At 46.0% G+C, this 24,928-nt stretch overlaps 1 protein-coding gene across 16 annotated transcripts in view; it reads right to left on the reverse strand.

The window, feature by feature from the left end:
* Window positions 1-9,365: 9,365 nt before the first annotated feature.
* LOC103307271 (zinc finger protein OZF-like) overlaps window positions 9,366-24,928 on the reverse strand; it is a 95,144-nt gene continuing 79,581 nt past the window's right edge. For 13 of the 16 annotated variants that reach the window (XM_065569365.1, XM_065569369.1, XM_065569376.1 and 10 more), the window contains 4 exons: window positions 20,615-20,697; window positions 17,339-17,465; window positions 12,804-12,908; window positions 9,366-12,443 (listed from right to left, as the gene is read on the reverse strand). In XM_065569365.1, the coding sequence (XP_065425437.1) occupies window positions 11,152-12,443; window positions 12,804-12,908; window positions 17,339-17,465; window positions 20,615-20,697 (1,607 nt within the window). In that variant the 3' untranslated portion in view covers window positions 9,366-11,151. The remainder of the gene's footprint in view (window positions 12,444-12,803; window positions 12,909-17,338; window positions 17,466-20,614; window positions 20,698-24,928) is intronic. The other 3 variants (XM_065569367.1, XM_065569381.1, XM_065569380.1) reach the window with 3 other exon arrangements.

Raw genomic sequence — 24,928 nt, forward strand, 5'->3', positions numbered from 1 at the left:
TAGCCCAGCTTGCTGCCTGAGAGTGACCAGTGCCAGATGCATCAGAGGGAATGAACAGAACCAGGCTTGTTGACCTCCAAGGTGAAGGTCTGTCAGCCTTACCTTTAACTCTATTGTTGTGGATTCCAGCTTACCCTATCTTACCACACCTCCCCCGAGGTCTCTGGGCAAATCAGGTGTGAACCACTCCTTTGATACAGACGTGTTCCAATCCAGCTGAATTGAGGCAGACTTTGGGCCAATGTCAGTTTGGAAAAGGCCCGCTTAACCCAGCAGGTTTCTCAAAGTATCTGTTGCTGTGAACTGCATGTAGTGTGGATGCGTGAACCACAAAGATATCAAAAATGAAAGAAACACAAGGCCAGTTTTGGGGAGGTTTCCAGAGCCAGGCCTAAGGAAAAGGGGCCTCAGCACCTATAAAAATAACTGGTTACAAAATTTAAATTAAATTAAGAAACCAAACCAAAAATCACACATCCATCACCATTTTAGATTTTGACATCTCCTGCCTGATGTGACATCTTTGCTTTGCAAACAAGAGACCCTCTAACTAGGTAAAAGGTTCCACATCTTGTCTCAAGTAATTTTCCTCTTAAGGGAAGATTTTAAAATTTATCATAATAAATTCCATTTGAAATAGAAATAATTACCGTCTATACTAGGTCTCTATTCTTGTTCATGCTATTTCTCTCACATATCCCCCCACTAACTTCTTTGGAGTGAGGTTTTAATTTCAGGATTAGCCACCATTTCCTATGTAGTAGGAGGGGGCAGGGAGAGAATTAGAAGAAAACCTGAATTATATGGTAACACTGAAAGTTATCACATGATCAGCCTCTTCCGTGATACTAACTAACTTCATGTTTAATTTCATTGTTGCTGGTACCAACTTATCCAACAATTACAAAATATAAACCCATAGGGCAGTTTTCTCTTAATTCCCATTTCCACCCAATGAGCTTTGTGTGAAATCACATTCTACAATAACCTAGGATCTTTCCATTTCTGTGAATTCATTTCTCCCTGGGTCTTCTCCCAGAAGTATGGGTGGAAGGGGTCTCTCACTACATGGGAAGGCTGCATCATGAGAAAAACCACCTGTGCTCTATTTTCACACTTTCTAATCCTTCAAAGTAGCAGCAGCAAAAGCGATACAAATGCACTAGAGTTAATAGCAAATCCAAGAGACCAAACCACAGACTCTGCACTCAGCATTCATGTATCCTGCAGTCTGAACTTGGAATCTGATACATTCCCTCATTGGCTACCATCATTTGCCCAGCATGGAAGTGCTTCTTGTCCAACAAAGCAGCCAGATTCAGACCCATAGGCATAGAATGGCTCTAAAGGAATCAGCCGTTTCTCTCTGTGCTTCATGAAACTTTGGATCCAAATGGTAAAAGACAGTTGTGCCCAATTTAATCATGGCATCCTGTAGGAGTGTGACCAATGCCACTGAACAAGGGAGCAGGGTTCTAAAAATAGTTTACCTGGGCCACAGGTCACCATAGCTTCCATCTCTGGGGTGAAAATCAACCACCAGTACCTACAATTTCTTCCTGAGTTCTTGTCAAATCTTTGACCTTACTTGGAGTAATTTTACATTTCTCTGGCATAGAATTCTTCACCTACCACAGAAAGTATCAGTAGCGATAGAGAGGTATAACTCCCCTAATTTTGCCCTTTTATTTCTTTAATCCGATGGCAGATTCAAATTAGGGACTAAATTCAGGTGTGGCTTAGAATCCCTGTAAGACCCCAAATGTTAGGTATCTATTAAAAATAGGTATCTTTCTGCAGCTATATCACATTGAACATGGATTTCATTTTCTACACATTTGCAGCATCTCCCAGGGGTGAGCTGAAGAGAAATGTCACTTGCATTTTCCCCATCTCTACCTAGATAGGGATTGCATTTCCCAAATAACACTGGTCTACAATTTTTGAGAAGTTGTCTGCTTCAGAGATAAAATGTGCTATTTATTATGTATTTTGATGTGCTGAATTCAAATATGAAAATTAAAACAACTGATTGGCTAGTGTTTCTAAGATATTTAAGTGTTTACATTTTATGTCTATGTATAGAGTGTAAATAGAGTTTTAATCATTAATTGTAAACCTAGGTCTTTTCATGTGTTTAGGGTTGCTTTACATGATAATATTTCTCCTGTCCTGTTTATGTAACACTTTAAAAATCAGCAAAAAAGTGTTACATAAATAAAATTTATTATGAAACAAAAGGCAAAAAACTATTATGTGAATAGTTTAGTCCTATTCAGTGTCTACTCAGCGCTTTTTGGCTTGTCTCTTGTATTCATTAAATGGAGCATCTCTTGTCACTGTCCAGCAATAGTCGGCAAGCATTGATGGGCTCCGTTTGCCCTGATAGCGTTCCTCCATTGTTGCAATGTCCTGGTGAAATCGCTCGCCGTGCTCGTCGCTCACTGCTCCGCAGTTCGGTGGAAAAAAATCTAGATGAGAGTGCAAAAAATTTATCTTTAGTGACATGTTGCAACCAAAGCTTTTGTATGCCTCGAGGAGGTTTTCCACCAACAACCTGTAGTTGTCTGCCTTGTTGTTTCCGAGAAAAGTTATTGCCACTAACTGGAAGGCTTTCCATGACGTCTTTTCCTTGCCACGCAGTGCATGGTCAAATGCATCATCTCGAAGAAGTTCACGAATCTAAGGACCAACAAAGACACCTTCCTTTATCTTAGCTTCACTTAAGCTTGGAAATTTTCCATGGAGGTACTTGAAAGCTGCTTGTGTTTTGTCAATGGCCTTGACAAAGTTCTTCATCAGACCCAGCTTGATGTGGAAGGGTGGTAACAAAATCTTCCTTGATTCAACAAGTGGTGGATACTGAACACTTTTCCACCCAGGCTCCAATGACTGTCGGAGTGGCCAATCTTTCTTGATGTAGTGGGAATCTCTTGCACGACTATCCTATTCACAGAGAAAACAGCAGTACTTTGTGTATCCAGTCTGCAGACCAAGCAAGAGAGCAACAACCTTCAAATTGCCACTGATGTTGGTCATAGTTTATGCACCTCAAAAGTTGTTTCATGTTGTCATAGGTTTCCTTCATATGGACTGCATGACCAACTGGAATTGATGGCAAAACATTGCCATTATGCAGTAAAACAGCTTTAAGACTCGTCTTCAATGAATCAATGAAGTCATAGATTCATAGATTCATAGATTCATAGACTTTAAGGTCAGAAGGGACCATTATGATCATCTGGTCTGACCCCCTGCACGCTGCAGGCCATAAAACCGTCCCCGCCCCTTCCCTGGACTCTGCTGCTGAAGTCCCCAATCCTGTTATTAGTGACCTCAATCGGCAGAGACCCTCCTGCTAGAGATCCCTGCCCCATGCTGCGGAGGAAGGCGAAAAACCTCCAGAGGCTCAGCCAATCTGCCCTGGAGGAAAATTCCTTCCCGACCCCAAATATGGCGATCAGTAAGACCCCGAGCATATAGGCAAGAGTCTCCATCCTGACCCCTTTTAGCCATTATGCTATTTACCTACCATTGCTTGGTTTTCCTTGACAACTATGTTTTACCATTAAACCATTCCCTCCATAAACTTATCTAACTTAATCTTAAAGCCAGACAAGTCCCTCGCCCCCACCGTTTCCCTTGGAAGGCCGTTCCAATATTTCACCCCTCTAACGGTCAGAAACCTTCGTCTAATTTCAAGCCTGAACTTCCCCACGGCCAGTTTATATCCATTCGTTCTCGTATCCACGTTAGTACTAAGCTGGAATAATTCATCTCCCTCCCTTGTATTAATCCCTCTAATATATTTAAAGATAGCAATCATATCCCCCCTCAGCCTTCGCTTTGTCAGACTAAACAACCCAAGCTCCTCTAGTCTCCTTTCATACGACAGGTTTTCCATTCCTCTGATCATCCTAGTGGCCCTTCTCTGCACCCGTTCCAGTTTGAGTTCATCTTTTTTAAACATGGGAGACCAGAACTGCACACAGTACTCCAAATGAGGTCTCACCAGCGCCTTGTACAACGGAAGCAGGACCTCCTTATCCCTACTAGATATACCTCGCCTAATGCATCCCAAGACAGCATTGGCTTTTTTCACCGCCACGTCACACTGTCGACTCATAGTCATCCTGCGGTCTACAAGGACCCCTAGGTCCTTCTCCTCTTCCGTTACTTCTAACCAATGCGTCCCCATCTTGTAACTAAAATTGTTATTGGTCATCCCCAAATGCATCACCTTACACTTTTCACTATTAAATTTCATCCTATTTCTGACACTCCAATTCACAAGCTCATTCAAGTCTCCCTGCAGGATATCCCTATCCTCTTCCGAATTAACAACGCCTCCCACCTTCGTATCATCCGCAAACTTTACCAGCCTACTCCTGCAATCGGTTCCGAGGTCAGTTATAAATAGATTAAATAAAATGGGTCCCAAAACCGAACCTTGGGGAACTCCACTGGTAACCTCCCTCCAACCTGACAGTTCACCCTTCAATACGACCCGCTGCATTCTCCCCATTAACCAATTCCTTATCCATCTCTGGATTTTCAAATCGATCCCCATGTTTTTCAGTTTAACCAATAATTCCTCATGGGGTACAGTATCAAACGCTTTACTGAAATCCAGGTATATTAGGTCCACCGCATTTCCCTTATCTAATAAATCCGTTACTTTCTCAAAGAAGGAGATCAGATTCGTTTGGCACGATCTGCCCTTCGTAAAACCATGTTGTAAATTATCGCAATTGCCACTACCCTCCAGGTCCTCAACTAGTTTCTCCTTCAAAATTTTCTCTAACACCTTGCACACTACAGATGTTAAACTAACAGGCCTGTAGTTACCCGGATCACTTTTTTTCCCTTTTTTGAAAATAGGAACCACATTAGCTATTCTCCAGTCTAACGGGACCACCCCCGAGTTTACAGATTCATTAAATATTATCATAAGTCTCCATTCATCTGGATCATGAACGATGTTGAGGGCTGCCATCACACCATCGATGTTGTTGCAGGCTACAAGATCACCTTCCATGAAGAAGAATAGGACAAGATCCTTTTGACGGTCATGGAACATGGAAACCCTAACATCACCTGCCAGGAGATTCCACTGTTGTAGTCTGGAGCCCAACAGCTCTGCCTTACTCTTGGGTAGTTCCAAATCCCTGACAAGGTCATTCAGTTCACCTTGTGTTATGAGGTGTGTCTCAGAGGAGGAGGATGGGAGAAAATGTGGGTCCTGTGACATTGATGGTTCAAGACCAGAAGTTTCATCCTCTTCCTTGTCTGACTCAAGTGAGAATGATTCTGGTGCATCAGGAACCGGCAGTCCTTCTCCCTGGGGTACTGGGCATATAGCTGATGGAATGTTTGGATAATGCACAGTCCACTTTTTCTTAACACACCTCTCCCAACTGGAGGCATCATGCAGAAGTAACAATTGCTGGTATGATCTGTTGGCTCTCTCCAAATCATTGGCACTGCAAAAGGCATAGATTTCCTTTTCCTGTTCAACCACTGGCGAAGATTTGTTGCACAAGTGTTGCAGCGTATGTGTGGGGCCCACCTCTTGTCCTGATCTCCAATTTTGCAGCCAAAATAAAGGTGATAGGCTTTCTTAACCATAGTGGTTATACTGCGCTTTTGTGATGCAAAAGTCACTTCACCACAAACATAGCAGAAGTTATCTGCACTGTTCACACAAGTACGAGGCATCTCTGCTCACTTTGGCTAAACAGAAATGTGTCCCTTTGCAAAATCAAACACTGACAAATAAGAGAGCACGACACTGTATGATTTCTAGAGCTGATATACGGCAATTTGTTCAGCTGAGTGATGTAACCTTTGTTATGATTGCATCATCCATGTCCTCTAGGAATAACATGATGCAATTCATATCATGTATGACGCAAGACCAGCTTCAGATTGCTTCATTCATTGTTTTGCCTAAAAAGCAAGTACTGTCCAAACCCAATCATAGATTTATTCATAGATCCAGTCAAAGATGTATTTTAGTCATTTCTGGTTTAACTTGAGATCCCTTCCCTTTATAACTCACGTATCCTCCGCCATTCCCAAGTCAAGGGTCGTATATACTGACCCAATAGCATATCTTGAAAACTAGAGCCAATCAACAATTTTAAGCATCATTTTTGTTCTCAGTGACCCAGAATTAGTAAAGTTTGACAACATTTATTTCAGAAGCATTTTGGCTGTAGAGCAGTGTAATAGGCAACTTGCAGCTGATTAGGAAGGAGATATCTTCAGGAGCGACCTCCTGCAGAACCTCTTCGTTATAGTTCAATATATTTTAAGTGAGGAAAATGGTAGTAAAAATATCTGCTTTCCAGCACAACCTGAAGCAACATCAGAGCAACTGGGAATGAAACAATCTGTTCCCAAAGGGGCAACTTGATGATTAACAATTGCTTTGAAATGGGGGAACAGTATAACCGTGATGCTCAGGATTTGTTTAGGTCAGGTCAAGGGGGAACCTAATGCCAACCACTGCACCTGGGCTGCATCTGCTCTACAACTAGAATTGTCTTTTTACACCAAGATCACTAACTTGAGCAGCCAACGCCATGTACAGTCCTAGTGGATGTCAGGCACAGGTAGTTTTTGCCTCAGTGTAGCTTGTTCGGATCAAACCTCTCTCCCGCATCTGGAGCTGATGAACATTCCTGGCTGCAGGGACACACACTCCTATGACTCAAAAGGAAAGGAGTTGATAGAAAAGATCACAGGACTGACCCCAAAGAAGGTGAGCAGCAAAAGGCAGAAGCAGGCAACTCATCTGGTGGAGCTGAGAGACCACGGTGAAGATAGTGATTTTTGCACTATGTGGGAATTAGCATATATGATTTTTTTTTTTTTTAATCTTTGGCCTGGTCTACACTATGAGTAATTCGAATTTAGCAGCGTTAAATCAAATTAACCCTGCACCCGTCCACACAACGAAGCCATGTCTTTCTAAATAAAGGGCTCTTAAAATCTATTTCTGTACTCCTCCGCGACGAGCGGAGTAGCGCCAAATTCGATATTGTCATTTCAAATTAGGGTTAGTGTGGCCGCAATTCGATGGTATTGGCCTCCGGGAGCTATCCCACAGTGCACCATTGTGACCGCTCTGGACAGCAATCTGAACTCGGATGCACTGGCCAGGTAGACAGGAAAAGCCCCGTGAACATTTGAATTTCATTTCCTGTTTGCCCAGCACAGGAAAGCACAGGTGACCACAGAGAGCTCATCAGCATAGGTAACCATGCAGGCCGATAATCGAAAAAGAGCACCAGCATGGACCGTAGGGGAGGTACTGGATCTGATCGCTATATGGGGAGAGGATTCAGTGCTAGCAGAACTTTGTTCAAAAAGACGAAATGCCAAAACTTTTGAAAAAATCTCCAAGGGCATGATGGAGAGAGGCCACAATAGGGACTCAGAGTAGTGCCGCGTGAAAGTCAAGGAGCTCAGACAAACCTATCAGAAAACAAAGGAGGCAAACAGTCGCTCCGGGTCAGAGCCGCAGACATGCCGCTTCTACGCTGAGCTCCATGAAATTCTAGGGGGGGCTGCCACCACTACCCCACCTCTGACCGTGGATTCCGAGGCGGGGGTAATCTCATCAGCCACACCTGAGGATTCTGCGGACGGGGAAGAGGAGGAGGAGAAAGAGGAGGACAACAAGCTTGCGGAGAGCATACAGCACTCTGTTCTCCCCAACAGCTAGGATCTTTTTCTCAGCCTGACTGAAGTACCCTCCTAAGCCAGTACCCAAGACCATGACCCCATGGAAGGGACCTCAGGTGAGTTTACCTTTTAAAATATAAAACATGGTTTAAAAGCAAGCGTTTAAGGATTCATTTGCCCTGAGGACTTGGGATGCATTCGCGGCCAGTACAGCTCCTGGAAAAGTCTGTTAACATGTCTGGGGATGAGCAGAAATCCTTCAAGGACATCTCCATGAAGCTCTCCTGGAGGTACTCCAAAAGCCTTTGAAAAAGGTTTCTGGGCAGTGCAGCCTTATTCTGTCCTCCATGGAATGACACTTGACCACGCCATGCTAGTAACAAGTAATCTGGTATCATTGCATGACAAAGCCTGGCAGTGTATGGTCCCGGTGTTTGCTGGCATTCAAGCAACATCCATTCCTTATCTCGCTGTGTAATCCTCAGGAGAGTGATATTGTGTCTGGTGGAGCTTCAGGAACGCCCTGGTTGAAATACGGGAATTTAATGAAGGGGACAGAGGTAGCCCTTCCTATTGGGCTGTTTGCCTGTGGCTGAAAAGGAATCCTTCCCTGTAGTAAGCCAAGCGCGGGGGGGGGAGGGGATTGGCGCTGAGCTTTTCACGTCTGGCTAGCAGGGATCTTCCCTGATACCAGCCATGTGGTGGGGGGAGGGATAAAGCGATCATCCCAGAGAACTGGATGGGGGGGGGTTAGTTTGTTTTCTGCTGCTGAAGGTTAACAGGAAAACCGCAGCACTCAACGAGCTTTGCATGTGGGAAAGGAGGGCGCAGAAGCCGAAAGACAATGGCTTACCATGGCCGTATGCAAGCTGAATTCTCTTGCCTGGACCTTCGTCTGTGATCTCCAGCAGCAAAGCCACAGGCACTCAATATTAAGAGGCAAAATGTGACCTTGCAGAGAAATCACATGTGCTATCTAATGGGAATAGTGTTGTTCACCGTGAAAGAGTATAAGCATTGTTCTGCAAAATGTATCTTTTTAAAAAATTCTCTCCTTTTTTCCCCTCCCTCCAGCAGCTGCAAATTTTTCAAGCTTCCCTCCTCCGTCCCGAAGGCTATCTCAGATAAGATGTAAGAAAAAGAGGATGCGAGACGAGATGTTCGCGGAAATCATGGAATCCACCCGCAATGAAAGAGTTAATCTGAATGAGTGGAAGGACACGGTTTCAAAGTATAGGAAAGATGCCAGTGAACGTGAGGACATGAGGGACCAACATGAGGACAGAAGGGACGTTCGAGATGAGAGGTGGCAGCAGGAAGATCAGAGGAGGCAGGATGCAACGCTGGGGCTGCTGCGTGAGCAAACAGACATTCTCCGGTGTCTGGTGGAGCTTCAGGAACGGCAGCAGGATCACAGACTGCCGCTGCAGCCCCAGTATAACCACCCTCCCCCATCACCATGTTCAATAGCCTCCTCACCCAGATGTGTAAGAACGCGGGGGGGGGGGGAGGCTCCGTGCACCCTCCCATTCCACCCCAGTGGACAGCCCAAGCAAAAGGCTGCCATTATTTTAACCTTTTTTTAGTGGCCTTTTCCTTACCACCAATCCTCCTCCCAAACCCCACCCGGGTTCCCTCCCTCTTTTTATAATCTATTAATAAAGAATAAATGGTTTTTAAATGATAGTGACTTTATTTGGTTTGAAAGCAAGCTGGGGGAAGGGGGAGGGTGGGTTCCTTACAGAGAATGAGTCAATAAAGGGGGCAGGTTTTCATGAAGGAGAAACAAACAGATATTTAACACTGTAGCCTGGCCAGTCATGAAACTGGTTTTCAAAGCTTCTCTGATGCAGAGCGCTTCCTGGTGTGCTCTTCTAATCACCCTGGTGTCTAGCTGCGCGTAATCAGCAGCCAGGCGATTTGCCTCAGCCTCCCACCCCGCCATAAAGATCTCCCCTTACTTTCACAGAGATCGTGGAGAACGCAGCAAGCAGAAATAACAATGTGGAGATTGGTTTGGCTGAGGTCTGAGCGAGTCAATAATGAACGCCAGCGACCTTTTAAACGGCCAAATGCACATTCTACCACCATTCTGCACTTGCTCAGCCTGTAGTTGAACAGCTCCTGACTCCTGTCCAGGCTGCCTGTGTATGGCTTCATGAGCCATGGCATTAAGGGGTAGGCTGGGTCCCCAATAATAACTATTGGCATTTCAACATCCCCTACGGTTACTTTCTGGTCCGGGAAGTAAGTCCCTTGCTGCAGCCGTTTAAACAGAGTAGTGTTCCTGAAGACGCAAGCATCACAAAACCTTCCTGGCCAGCCCACGTTGATGTTGGCTAAACATCCCCTGTGATCCACCAGTGCTTGCAGCACCACTGAAAAGTAACCCTTGCGGTTTATGTACTGGGTACCCTGGTGCTCCAGTGCCAAGATAGGGATATGGGTTCCATCTATTGCCCCACCACAGTTAGGGAATCCCATTGCAGCAAAGCCATCCACTATGGCTTGCATGTTTCCCAGAGTCACTAACTTTCGTAGCAGCAGCTCAATGATTGCTTTGGCTACTTGCATGACAGCAGCCCCCACAGTAGATTTGCCCACTCCAAATTGATTCCCGACTAACTGGTAGCTGTCTGGCGTTGCAAGCTTCCACAGGGCTATCGCCACTCGCTTCTCAACTGTGAGGGCTGCTCTCATCCTGGTATTCTGGCGTTTCAGGGTAGGGGAAAGCAAGTCACAAAGTTCCATGAAAGTGCCCTTCCGCATGCGGAAGTTTCGCAGCCACTGGGAATCGTCCCACACCTGCAACACTATGCGGTCCCACCAGTCTGTGCTTGTTTCCCGGGCCCAGAATCGGCATCCCACGGATAGAACCTGCTCCATCAACAACATGATCTCCAAAGCGCCGGGACCCGCGGTTTGAGAGAAGTCTGTGTCCATGTCCATATCACTCTCATCGCCGCGCTGCCTCCTCCTTGCCTCGTTTTCTGGTCCTAGTTCAGCATAAACTGCACGATAATGCGCAAGGTGTTTACAATGTTCATGACTGCTGTGTTGAGCTGAGCGGGCTCCACGCTTGCCGTGGTATGGCATCTGCTGTGTTCACCAAGGAAAAAAGGTGCGAAGCGGTTGTCTGCCGTGGCTTTCGTGGAGGGAGGGGTGAGGCTATACCCAGAACAACCTGGGACAATGTTTTTTGCCCCATCAGGCACTTGGATCTCAACCCAGAATTCCAATGGGCGGGGGAGACTGCGGGAACTATGGGATAGCTATGAGATAACTACCCGCAGTGCAACGCTCCGGAAATCGACACTAGCCCTGGTACATGGACGCACACTGCCGAATTAATGTGCTTAGTGTGGCTGCATACATTCGACTTTATAAAATCTGTTTCCAAAATTCGAATTCTGAATATTCGGATTAATCCCATAATGTAGACATACCCTTTGGCCAGCCCTAGTCAAGGGATTTATTACAGTTCTCGCCCATGTGGATTCTCTGATGTTTAATAAGGTTTGAGCTCCGATTGAAGCTTTTCCCACAGTTGGAGCATGTGTAGGGCCTCTCTCCTGTGTGGATTCTCTGATGTGTGATAAAGGCAGAGCTCTGACTGAAACTTTTCCCGCACTCAGAGCATGTGTAGGGTGTGTCCCCTGTGTGGATTCTCTGATGTGTGATAAGGTGTGAGCTCTGACTGAAGATTTTTCCGCACTCAGAGCATGGGTAGGGCCTCTCTCCTGTGTGGATTCTCCTATGTGTGCTCAGGGCAGAGCTGTGACTGAAGCTTCTCCCGCACTCAGAGCATCCATATGGTTTTTCACCAGTGTGGATTCTCCTATGTGCGCTCAGGGCAGAGCTCTGACTGAAGCTTTTCCCGCACTCAGAGCATGTGTAGGGCTTCTCTCCAGTGTGGATTCTCTGATGTATGATAAGGTTTGAGCTTCGATTGAAGCTTTTCCCACACTCGGAGCATGTGTAGGGCCTCTCTCCTGTGTGGATTCTCTGATGGGTGATAAGGGTAGAGCTCCGACTGAAATTTTTCCCGCACTCAGAGCATGTGTAGGGCATGTCCCCTGTGTGGATTCTCTGATGAGTGATAAGGGCAGAGCTCCGACTGAAGCTTTTCCCGCACTCAGAGCATGTGTAGGGCGTGTCCCCTGTGTGGATTCTCTGATGTGTGATAAGGGCAGAGCTCTGACTGAAGCTTTTTCCGCACTCAGAGCATGTGTAGGGCATCTCTCCTGTGTGGATTCTCTGATGTCTGATAAGGTGTGAGCTCCGACTGAAGCTTTTCCCACACTCAGAGCATGTGTAGGGCGTGTCCCCTGTGTGGATTCTCTGATGTGTGCTCAGGGCAGAGCTCTGATTGAAGCGTTTCCCGCACTCAGAGCATCCATAAGGTTTCTCACCTGTGTGGATTGTGTGATGTGTGATAAGGGCAGCATTCCCATTGAAGCTTTTCCCACACTCATGGCATGCATAGTGTGTCTCTTCCAAGTTGATTCTCTCATTTCCAATAAGGTTTGAGGGGTTACTGAAGTTTTCCTCTAGCCTGTGCTGACTCTCCCAGGCTTTTGCTTTTTCTGGGAGTTCACAACTCCCAGAAACATGCCCTTTGGATCTTCCTGATAATGTTCCATGTGGTTCTACTTGCTCAGCATCTTCCTGCTGGGGTTTTTTGTCCTCATTTTCACTCACTATCCCATCACCTGACAGGAGACACAGAGAATCCAGACATAGGTCATTCCCTGCACCGGAGAGAAAGGAAATCTCAGAGAGAGGAATGGAAAAGGGTATGAACAAATCAAAATATGTGTTGGAGATCAAACTTATCAGGAGCTGATTTTCCCCAAACCCTTCCACAGAGGAGAAAGGAAGGGATCAGTTTTGGTCTGCATCTCACCAGAACACTCAGGGAAAAGCGAGATTGGGGAGGGATCTGCTGCCAGTTGTCAGAATAGGAGGGAATCCATCAGTGACATTTGCCATAATGATTCCACATCTGCAGGGAACAATCCTAAACTTGGAGAGCTCACAAGGTCTTTGTAGGGCATCCCAAATGTTTCCTGCATTCCCAAACAGTTGAATTGATTTAAACAATTTCTCACCTCTCGGGAGCTCTTCTTTCTTAGATCCCTGGAGGTCCATGATCCACAGCTCTTCCCCTCGTTCCAGCTGCGAGATCACATCAGGTTTGGAAACTGGAAACCCTACTAAAGGCAAAGAAAACATGGGAGGTCAGTGGAATTTATGGGATACTTGGCACAAAGAATATTCCATGGTTTTAATCCAGCTCATTTTTAAGCAGTAACATCCCAAACCCATCTTACTTGGCTCAAAGTGGCAGGAGAGTTATTATAATAAATCATATGCATTACCTTAGTGCCTCAGGACCAACTAACAGTGAGCCCCATTGTGCTAGGTGAAGTACAAACCCAGAATAGTAGATGGCCCATGCCCTGAAGAATTTACAATCTAAATAGACAAGACGGACACAGAATGGGGTAGGAGGTAGATCCCACTGTTAGAATAGAGATATTCAGGCCTGCCTGTAAAGCCTATACTTTAAGAACTTAGGTGTATTTTTATCACTTAGCTAGTTACAGAGGTATAAAAACAAAGAATCAAAATCACAGTCCACCTGTGTCTGGGCCTTGTCTCACTAGGAGAGTCTGAGGCCTTGTTCTCAGGCTAAGGCCTCTGGCTAAGCAGCAGGGGCAGCCATAAGCTGGGAAGCGTAGGGTCACATCCTAACATCCCAAACCAATCACACTGAAATAAGGGGCTATTGGGCTGTTAGGAAGACAATCCTGTCCCGATAGCGCCCATCACCACCAGATAAAGAAACAGACTTTAAGATGGTTAAAGAAAACTTACTTTGATAGAATCCTGTCTGGCAAGAAATCACTTATCAATGGTTGTGAAACCCTCATTTCTGCATTGTTTTATCTTTATGGCCACAACTTTTACATTATTAATCAGTCTGGTTCTCTAATTGTTTCTGTCTGCTGTATAATTAATTTTGCTAGGTGTAAGTTAATTAGGGTACTGGGATATAATTGGTTAGAAAATTATGTTAGAATATGTCAGAATTGGTTAGTTAAATTTCAGTACAATGACTGGTTAAGGTATAGCTGAGAATATTATTATATAAACAGGGTCAAACAGGAGGGGGAAGGGAAATTGGCATCATGTTTGTTAAGGGGGGAAGGGAACAGGGAATGGAGACACAGGCAAGGCTCTGTGGAATCAGAGCTGGGAAGGGAACACTGGGGAATAGACTATCGCGTATAGAGATAAGCCCAACTGGTGTGAAGGCCTTCGGAATATGCCTGCTTGGAAACTAACCCCAATAAACATCGCATTCTCTGCGCTTCGGACTTCTGTCTTTTCCTGCTTTCTGTCTGCGTGACAAGAACCAGGGAAGTGGGAGGGTGAAGGGAAAGCCCGCTAACAAAACTGACATGACCTGATAAGCAACAGGTAAGCCTTTAAGGAAGGTTGTAATACATTTTGGAACTGATCAGGGATTCCCACGAGGACACATGAGGGGGCGATGGTAAATAGACATTTAGATTCTTTTCTTGTTTTATATCTTTTCCAAAGAAGGCACACTGGCATACTGTCATGGATCCATAGGATCTGTGCAATGCCCTGGCTTTTAAACAGTCCTTGGGAGACTTGCACAAATCTAGGCCATGTAGCTTCAACACCTGAGACTGAACCTCTGGCTTCAACACTCCTGTTTCAACCTGTGAGCTCTGCCAGCAGGTCCAGCTGAACGACAATCCTGGTCAGAGACTGTTCCTCAGTCAATGCACAGAGCAAATGTTTGCTGTGACACTGGGCAGACTTTTAAAACATAGCAGAGCTTATTAGTCAACTGAGCATTGGAAAGTCCTTAGATTAGGACAGAGAGGCCAAGAAGACAATATAGTCCGTACTGGCCAATGCCCTTGAGCCCTGCTGCTGTAGAAAACGCTTTGGTTTCCTTTCACTGTGACTGTTCATTTGTCTTTGCTCTGGCAGAGCTTCCTGTGTCTGCGAGCCCAGTTCTTCCTGCTCCCAAAAACATAACGAGTCCATGTATGCTTCACTCAGCCAAGCAGATATCCTCCCATGGACATGTAATAATTATTCCCTTGTCTCTGTCCGGTATTCCATTGATGTAGGCTGGTCCCAGCCAGTCCTTAATAACCCATTCATATCACCCCATGACAGCTACATGACAAAACACCTCATGTCTCCTGCTCTTTATAATCATAGCAATACCCATCACAGAGGGAAACTCAAGTGTGTATTGGCATCATACAAGTATCACCAAAATTCCCACCTCTATCATACACACACAGCTCACATCCCTTGGAGAAAGATCAGAGCACAGGAACTGGACATTAGTCCAGTGAACACAATGGAGGACAAGCTGCAATCCTCACACCATAGACAAAAAGGAGAGGCATGTGGGTCCCCACCCAGAGAGAAGGGCTGGCTAGAGGCCTCATACCGGAGAGGGCATTCCTTGAGCAGACCGTGGAGGCAGGTCAAATGCTTAGCTACCACAGAACTATGACATCGCAAAAGCACATTTTGGGGCATTAAGAAATGTAGTGACTCAGGTGTAATTAAACTCCCCCAGCATGTGGAGAAGGCTGGGGAATTAAACCCTAAAATTCAGGAGCAACAGCCTCTAATTCTTCCAGAAAAGGAGAATGTAAGAAACAAGAACTGGGCCATGCAACCTAGGAGGTACAGGCTCAAAGATCCAAGGAGCCTGGAGGGAAGACAGCTTGTGGCTGCTGCAGATGGGGAGAGGGGGGACAAGACTCTCTCCAAACTCTCACTCCTGCTGACCCCGACCTGATTTTATGATCTACGACCTAGTCTCATGTCTTGAGGGCAATTTTATACTCACTAGAGCTCTCTGCAGTTGAACCCTGTACTCTACCCTGACGAGAAAAGTAAGGTAAGTAGACCCTGCGATAACTCTATTTAAGGTACATAGGTTGACTTACCGCAGTAGTGTAGACATAGCCTAAGCTTGCTACAATAAAGGGTCTATATTAGGTTGAGGCTCTGTGGGAGTAGTTATGCTGAAGTCTGGGATTTACCTGAATGGGCCTAAGGAGAGAATCCCAGGTCAGATATTTTGCACCCTTATTTTGAGAGACTAACGAGGAACCGCGAACAGGTGCAATACACTACAGGATTCTGAAAGAAGGAAGTTTGAGGTGGGTTTCATCAGTTAGGTTGCTATGAAGGATCTCAGCAGTTGGACACATTCATATATTGAATTATTAATAAATAAGTGATGTAAATCATGAGTAGTAATGCTTGATGCATAATTATGGACTTCTCAAAGCCCACGTATGGTTGGGGGCAGTTATTGACATTACTGTAATCAGAGTAAAGGAGCAGATATGGTATATAGCCATCCTATTACCATAAGAAAGGGGATAAAATACCTCTCCTAGTTAGCATTTTTTCATTTTGTTGGGTCCCCGAGACAGTGTAAACTGAAGGAGGGCCTCCCTTCTGATGGTCGCCCTTGCCCCTCCATCTTTGTTTCCAATGGTGTCCATAATTTGTAAGTACGCAGAGTGCAAGACCCTCTTTACTGTACTTACCTTAATCTAATCGTTATGTATATTGATTTTTGCCTATGATTTCAATTATAACTGTCTGTATTAAATCAAGTTCTGTGTGTTTCACCAAATTTCATCTACTCCATTAACTCTGAGTAGCCATCTACAAGGACAAGTTGTATCCCAATACGAGTCGCTGTGCATAGAGATGGGGAGGTTATATGGGGAGAGGGGTAATGAGAGGGAGAGGGAGGTCAAGAGTTAAAATAATAATATTGGGGGGGGGAATGTACAATTAAGTGAAACTGAACAGAAATAAAACTGGAGTGTAGGCTCTGATAGGGATTCGGGGTTAAAGGTCTGGGATCCCCCAAGCTCTAGATCCCCAAACCTCTCCTCCCTCCCACTGACCCACCCAGCCCACTTCCTGGGTACCCTTCCTACACACTCCCTGCCCCTTCGTCCCATTACTCTCAGCCGGCACCACCTCCCGGCACTTTGGGAACTTCGTGTTCCCTCCTCGTCTCTCACTACCTCATCCCTCCCTGCTGCTTCTTAGCTCTAATCCTATACACACCCTCCCCATGTCCTGGCAACCCAGAATTATCTACTCCCCCCCCTTCTCCTCCCCTCCCACAGCTCTGTTCTCCCTTCACCTGTGGGGTCCTGAATGGCAACATTATACGCTCTCCTATCAAAAGAGGAGCTCATCTGACTGTCAAACAAGCCATGCATGAGTCCTACACTATTTACTTAATTTAGAATTCTACAGGCAGCGTAGTTTCCTCTTAAAATGAGGAAAAGGCACGAAAGTTACAGTTATTAATGTAGATATTAATGTATCCAATAACTATACATTAAACGTAATTTTAAAATGACCGATAACACCAAAAAGGCACATGTCCAAAAATTATACTAGTGGGTGGGAGATAAGGCAAAAAAAAGGGGGGGTAAGGAAACTTGTCAAAACTTGTATGATGAATAAAGATATAAAGTTATTACTACTCAGGTTCTTTAGAGACCCCACAGCATCTAATAACTATGGGGACGGGAATCCTTACCCAGCGAGGTCACATTCTCATAGTTCTCCTGCATGACATCCCTGTAGAGGGCTCTCTGAGTGGGGTGCAGCAGAGCCCACTCTTCCCTGGTGAAATACACAGCCACCTCCTCGAAAGTCACCGGCCCCTGAAAGAGAAATAGTCCAACACTCAGTGCCTACTGCCCCAGTTACAACCCCACTATTCACGGAACAGCAGCACCAGGTAAATGGAAGCTCCGGGAGGCACATGTTAACAGAGTCCCACCCCACCTTGCCTAGAGCAGCCAGGAGGCATCAGAGGGTAGAAAGAGAGAACCTTTGTGTCTCCCAGCTGACAGAAGGAGGCAGGGTCTTCACATTTATCACATACCTAATAGCCAGAGCTTGATATAGGAGATGGGGCGGTCTCTGAGACCCTGCTGGTGGCTCCCTGCTAGGAATCCCAACACTCTCCAAATAATATATATGGAAGAAAGGGGAAGTCAATAGTAAAGAATACAAGTTAGAAGGTCAGAACTGAAGAAAATTGGTGAGGGAAATCAATGCTCAATCAATGAAAATAAGAGGAAATTTTTAAAAGTATATTAAGTACAACATTAAACCTAACAATGGTAGTAGTAAATTATTAGATGGAAATGGCAGAATTATCAAAAATAATGCAGTAGAGGTAAAAGCGTTCAATAAATATTTCTCTCCTGGATTTGGAGAAAAACAGATGATGTAACTCTTATCATAAGATGTTGATGCCGACAGTCTTTCCATTCCAACAGTAACTCACAAGGACGTTAAACACCATCTATTAAATTTAGATGTGTTTAAATCAGTGGGTCCAGATAACAAAGAGTTTTGAAAGAGCTGGTGGAGGAGCGTGATGGACTGTTAATGTTGATTTTAATTAGGACTTGGAACACTGGGGAAATTCCATATGACAGGAATAAAGCTAATGCTGTGCTAATATCTAAAAAGTGTAAAAGAGATGACCTATCTCATTACAAGAGTGTTAGTCTAAAATTGATACTAGGCAAGAGAATGGAGCAGCCGATATTGGATTTCATTAATAAAGAATTAAAGGGGGGCTAATATAATTAGTACCCATTAACAAGGGTTTAGACACAATAGATCCCATCAAACTAACTGGATATCCTTATTGGATGAGATCCAAGTTTGGTCGCAGCTAATAGTACTGATGTAATATACCTAGACTTCTGTAAAGCGTATGACTTGGTTCAGCACAATATTTTGACTAGAAAACTAGAAAGATACAAAACACACACGGCATACATTAAATAGATTAAAAACTGGGATTGTAAATGGGGAACCATGGTCGAGTGGATTTCTTTCTAGTGGCTTCCCGCAAGGATTGGTTCTTGGCCCTGTGATATTTCACATTCTTTACAATGACCTAAAAGAGAATATAAAATCATCACTGATAAAGTTTGCAGTTGCCACAAAGATGGGGGGTGGTGGTGGTAGTAACTAATAAAGTGTCAGTAGATTCAGGCTCCAGCACTGGGAGTCTGGGAAGTTTTCCCAGCCCTGGCTGGGGGGTTATTTCCTGTTCCACAAAGAGGGAAGTTCCATTCCCAACTCCTGTGCCTTGAAATTAAGGCCTATCTCACACTACACCCCATATTCAGCATAGTGGTAGGATTATAATATGATTAGGACATAATTATGAGACATTTTGTTGAAGATGCGTCATGTGCAGGGTCATTGGAAAAGTTATAATTTCCTGAATAGGATTATCCTATTTGTGTGCATGGATCATGTTTGTATCTGAAGTTATGGATATTGACTATGTATCTGTATTTCAAGTGTGCTTACTCTGGGTAACACCAAAACGAGCCTTTCAGGTACAACAGTGAAGAAGCCAGACAGTGCTGATGGCTCATCAACAAAGACAATGGACCATGGAAAAGCTTAGCCTTCCTGTGAATGTTCCAGCCAGCCTATGAGTCATGGCTACAGCAGGGCATGCGACCAGACCACATGACAATGAACTCCATTTTGGTACCTGTATTTTTCCACAAAGGGGACTGGGAACTGAGTTTGGAACAAAGGGTTCCCGCCATATGGAAAAGCTACATAAGGTGGAGTGTGACGTCATCTCTTGGCCTCATTCCCCAGACAAGAGAACTCCTGGAAGCACCTGAGGAACAAAAACTGAACTGGGGGATTTGCTGGTGCACTGCTTCAATCATCAGTCAGGGTGAGAAACTGCTAATTCAAATTCTATGCAGCTAGTACAGGGGCGGGAAAACTTTTTGGCCTGAGCGTCGCATCGAGTTTTGGAAATTGTATGGAGGGCAGTTAGGATTCAGGAGGTCTGGGGCAAAGCAATTTCGAAGGCCCCTTCCATAAAAATAAGTTGCAATACTATAGAATACTATATTCTTGTGGGGGCTCCTGCAGGGCAAAGGGCAAATTGCCCCACTTGCCCCGCCCTCTGAGGGGCCCTGCTGACCTCCCTGACCCCTATCCACACCTTCATCTCCTGACCACCACCCCAAACTCCCCTGCCCTCTATCCAACCCCCCTGCCATGCCTGGAGCACCGGTGGCTGGCAGCACTACAGCACTACAGCCACACACCACGCAGCACAGAGCACCGGGTCAGGCTGGGCTCTGCAGTGGAGCTGCCCCAGGAGCTCGCAGCCCCACCACCCAGAGCATTGTGCCAGTGGTGGGGCAAGCTGTGGCTGCCGCGGAGGGGGAACAGGAGGGAAGGGACCAGGGGCTAGCCTCCCGGGTCAGGAGCTCAGGGTCCTCCGGGCTGGATGTGGCCTGCAGGTCATAGTTTGCCCACCTCTTATCTAGTATGCTAGGCTCAGTTTGAGTTTCTGGTTATTTGCCAAGTAATCTGCTTTGATCTATTTGCTATCACTTATTGCTGGGAAATTGGTTGTTGTTTTCTGTCTGTCCTTGACTGACTTAGGTAAAGCACTCAGGTAGCTTAACTGAGTGTATGGCGGCACCTGCTGTCGTGTTGGGTGATAAAAAAGCCTGGAGAGGCTGGCTGAATCTCCAGCAAAGCAGTGTGAGAAGGGCCAGTCCAGGTTCAGGGTTAGAGGGTACAGCGGTTCCCAAAAGCTCCCCAGACTGCAAACCGGGGTGACAACCCATTACACCCTAGATTACACAAGTCTCAGCAAGTTTGTCACATCCTGTCCCCTCCCCTTCTCCACCCTAGATAGTTCCTATCTCCCACCACCTCTAGCAGCTCCCACCCTCCTATGCCTTTACTGCTCCTCTCTCTCCAAGCAGAACCCATCACCAGCTCCCTGATAATCCCTTACCTGAGCCAGCTCCATTGCAGCCATTTCCTTCCCCCTGGGAGGACGGGATGATCTGGAGCGAAACGTGGACGTTATTCTGTAGCCTGCCAGGGAGAGAAGGGCAATGTGAGAGAATTCAGATGGGGCTTTTGTCCACTCCACAAGCCGATTCCCCCCAGATTTTTCCCTGCTAATGCACATTCTAGGTTCTGCCACACTGCGAAGCACAGAGTGATCTTATTCCAGTACATGCCTAGACCCCTCCCACCAGGGTGTAACCCTCTGACATATGGTGAAACCCTCCCAGTAGCAGAGTCTCTCTGTTACACTTATCAAGTTTGCGGAGGATACCAAGCTGGGAGGGGTTGCAAGTGCTTTGGAGTATAGCATTAAAATTCAAAATGATCTGGACAAATTGGAGAAATGGTCTGAAGTATATAGGATGAAATTCAATAAGGACAAATCCAAAGTACTTCACTTAGGAAGGAACAAGCAGTTGCACACATACAAAATGGGAAATGACTGCCTAGGAAGGAGTACTGTGGAAAGGGATCTGGGGGGTCACAGTAGATCACAAGCTAAATATGAGTCAACAGAGTTACACTGTTGCAAAAAAAGCAAACATCATTCTGGAATGTCTTAGCAGGAGTATTGTAAGCAAGACACGAGAAATAATTCTTCCGCTCTACTCCGCGCTGATTAGGCCTCAACTGGAGCAGTGTATCCAGTTCTGGGCACCACATTTCATGTAAGATGTGGACAAATTGGAGAAAGTCCAGAGAAAATAAACAAAAATAATGCAAGGTCTAGAAAACATGACCTATGAGGGAAGATTGAAAAAATTGTGTTTGTTTAGTCTGGAGAAGAGAATACTGAAAGGGGACATGATCACAGTTTTCAAGTACATAAAAGGTTGTTACAAGGAGGAGGGAGAAAAATTGTTCTTCTTAACCTCTGAGGACAGGACAAAAAGCACCGGGCATAAATTGCAGAAAGGGAGGTTTAGGTCCGACAGTAGGGAAAACTTCCTCTCAGTGTGGTTCAGCACTGGAATAAATTGCCTAGACACGTTGTGGAATCTCCATTATTGGGGATTTTTAAGAGCAGGCTGGACAAACACCTCTCAGGGATTATCTAGATAATACTTAGTCCTGCCTTGAGTGCAGGGGACAGGACTAAATGACCTCCCAAGGTCTCGTCCAGTTCTATGATTCTATGAACCAAAGGCCAGAGAAGAGCAGAATCAAAAGAGTCACTTTGGGGGATTCTCTCTGTCATTGTCCCCAAGGCAGCTGTCTCAGGTTTACTAAATTGTTTGATGCTCCAGCCTTCATACAGTCTCTCCTGGGAGTGCCTCTTTCATGGCCTGGGCCTTGTTTTAACTTTTGGCAAGCGTGACCCTGAGGGCTCTGAGACTGGGCCTCCTTGCCTCAGCACACCTTGTTTCTTTCTGTGGCTCCCCAGTGAGTCCAGATGAGTAGATTCTGCTGATAGAACCTGTGAACATAAGAATGGCCCACTGTGTCAGACCAATGGTCCATCTAGCTCAGTGGCCAATGCCAGGTGCTTCAGAGGGAATGAAGAGAACAGGGAATCATCAAGTGATCCATCCCCTGTCGCCCATTCCCAGCTTCTTGCAAACTGAGGCCAGAGACACCATCCCTGCCAATCCTGCCTGTGACACTGGCAGATGAGGTGTTAGCTCTTGCAAAAGCCCCCATGTCTTAATTGAACATGGACAAACGCATAGCTGGAATCAGTCAGACTCACCAGCATTAGTATTGTTAAAACGGGTATTAGAATGACAAGAATGTGTTTAGACTTTATTGAATGCTTTATTGAGTTTCTGCCTGGGTTCATATCTGACTAGTTGCATTGTGAGCCTCTGTGACTATGTAAATCAGCAGACAGCAGAGAGACTTTACCTATGTGAAGTGCTGATTGGCAACAGAATGCATTACACCCTGCCTGGCAGGAAAGGTCCATCAACACCAGATAGACTATTATGGGACATTAAAGAAGACACAAGACTGTTGTTGTCCTCTTGACCTCTCATTAGCTGAGTCTGCAGCTCAGAGCACATGGCAGAAAGAGGATAAAAAAACCCATGCTGAAGGAACTGATTATCTGTATGCTGCTTCAACTCTGGGGGGGCAAAGTTTCTAGGTATAAGGAAGAGATTCTCAGCTCCTTATCCTGGGTTAGTCCTAAAAATATGTAGAGCTTGCTTATTAAGCTTCCATTGCCTTTTGAAATTTAAGACTAACTCGTCTCCATCTGCTTTAACTTTGTAAACAATTCTCATTTTCTTTGAAATAAATCTCAATAGAGGTTATGACAGGACTGGCTACAAGTGTTGTCTTTGTGGGAGATCTAAGATTCAATTGACCTAAGGAAGTGACTGATCCTTTGGGACTGGCAGTAACCTGAACATTGCTGTGATTCGTGGTGTAAGGCAGTGGTTCTCAACCAGGGGTCTGGAGCCCCCTGGGGGGCCACGAGCAGTTATCAGGGGGGCTGCCAAGCAAGGCCAGCATTAGACTTGCCGAGGCCCAGGGTAGAAAACTCAAGTCCCAGTGCATGGGGCTGAAGTCCAGGGCCCCTGAGCCCCACCACCAGGAGCTAAAGCCAAAGCCTAAGCAATGTAGCTTTGTGGGGGCCCTGTGGCATGGGGCCCCAGGTAGCTGCCCTGCTTGCTATCCCCTAACTCCAGCCCTGGTTGGTGAAATCTACATATAGACCTCACAGCCAATTTGGGTTTTGTTCCCTGCTTCTTACCAGTCTCCCTGAGGCTGGTGCTCATGCCCTCGAGTCACTGAAGACAGTGTTACAAAGACTTACAGGCACAACGCCACCAGCAGCAATTGGCAGCAATGCGGAGCAGGCTTTACAATGACACAGTGTGGACCAAATGGTCCATAGACTCAGTGAAGCCCCAGTTCTCCGCCAGTGCACATCAGCATCCCGGCAACCTTCAAGGAGGGTCAAGTCTGCCACTCCTTTAGTGATGATGGATCTCTAGCATAGCATCACCCGCGCCCCAGAACCTGCCTTGTCTGCTGAGACAGAGGTGAGTGACAGAGGGTGCGCAACGGATCCGGGGTGGGAGTGGGAAAGAGATAACAAAACACACCTTCTAGGGGTCACCCCTCAGGAAGTCAAGGTAACAGGCACTGTGGTGGCAGTAAAGGGGGAGGGGAGGGAGTGGGAACAGGAGGGAGCAGCATCCTCAAAGGCAATGCTGCCAGTGGGTCTCTCCACCACATCAGGCATGGGGCTGATAGGGGGCCATTCCCTGGGCCTGGGTGCCTGTGAAGGGCTATATAAACCCCACACTGTCACAGAAGGGGTTAAACTGCTTTAATCTGGACTCGCCCAGCTCCTCCACACCTGCAAACAATGCCAGGACTGGAGCAGGAGTTAACAGGACAGACCCACTCTATTCAAACAGGGGCAACCCTGGGAAGGGAACAGTCCGTGGAGCATCTCCAGCCCCAAAAAGAGGGCTGGCAGCATTCGGGGCTCTGGCCTTCACTGAGGGAGGCTCAGCAGTTGGGCACCAGTTTGATGGGCTGGATGGCCTCTCACTGGGGGCTGCCAGCAGCCTGGCACATGGAATAGATATAGGGTGGCCTGTGGAGCAGGAAGTGGAGCAGCATCCCAGACAGCACACCAAAAAGGGAACTGGAGAGGGGACTTGGGGCACTGCAGCGAATTCAGCACCTGTCCTGAAAGCCATTGGCATTAAGTTGTCCTCTCCCTGGCCTACAGGGGTCAGACAGTGACACAGAGATCCCTTGGCAAAGGGTCACTTGGTCTTTGGCAGCAGCTCTCACCTGAGACCTGACAAACCATCACACCAAACATCTCTTGGAGGATGGTCATGTCAGGTATCTACAGAAAGCTCATAGCTGGTCAAGACTCAAACACGACAGATCAACGTACGGGTCATATGTAAGTAACAAAGCATTTATATTGAAAATCTACTTTATGAACTTGGAATGGAAAATCAATCACCGAGAGGTAACGGGCCCCGGGATCGGCCCTTCCACCCAAAAGGGAGTCGTCACTTCTCACTAATCAGCTAGAAAGGCAGTGCAACGCTCAAGTGACCAGCCTTGCTCCCTCCCAAAATATCAATGGAAAACCATCAGAGCACCACCAAACAACTGAAACTTATGGGAGGGGGAGCTGAAGGTAACAAATTTAATTATCTGAAATCCAAAATATGAATAGTTTAAAGGAACATGTTACACATGTATGGGGTGGACGGGCAGGCCACAGTGTATCGGAGAGGGGGCCTGTTTGGAGGAGGGGCAGAGCTAGGACATGGCT

Source organism: Chrysemys picta, chromosome 16 (genome assembly GCF_011386835.1).
Source record: "Chrysemys picta bellii isolate R12L10 chromosome 16, ASM1138683v2, whole genome shotgun sequence".
NCBI classification, from domain to species: domain Eukaryota; kingdom Metazoa; phylum Chordata; order Testudines; family Emydidae; genus Chrysemys; species Chrysemys picta.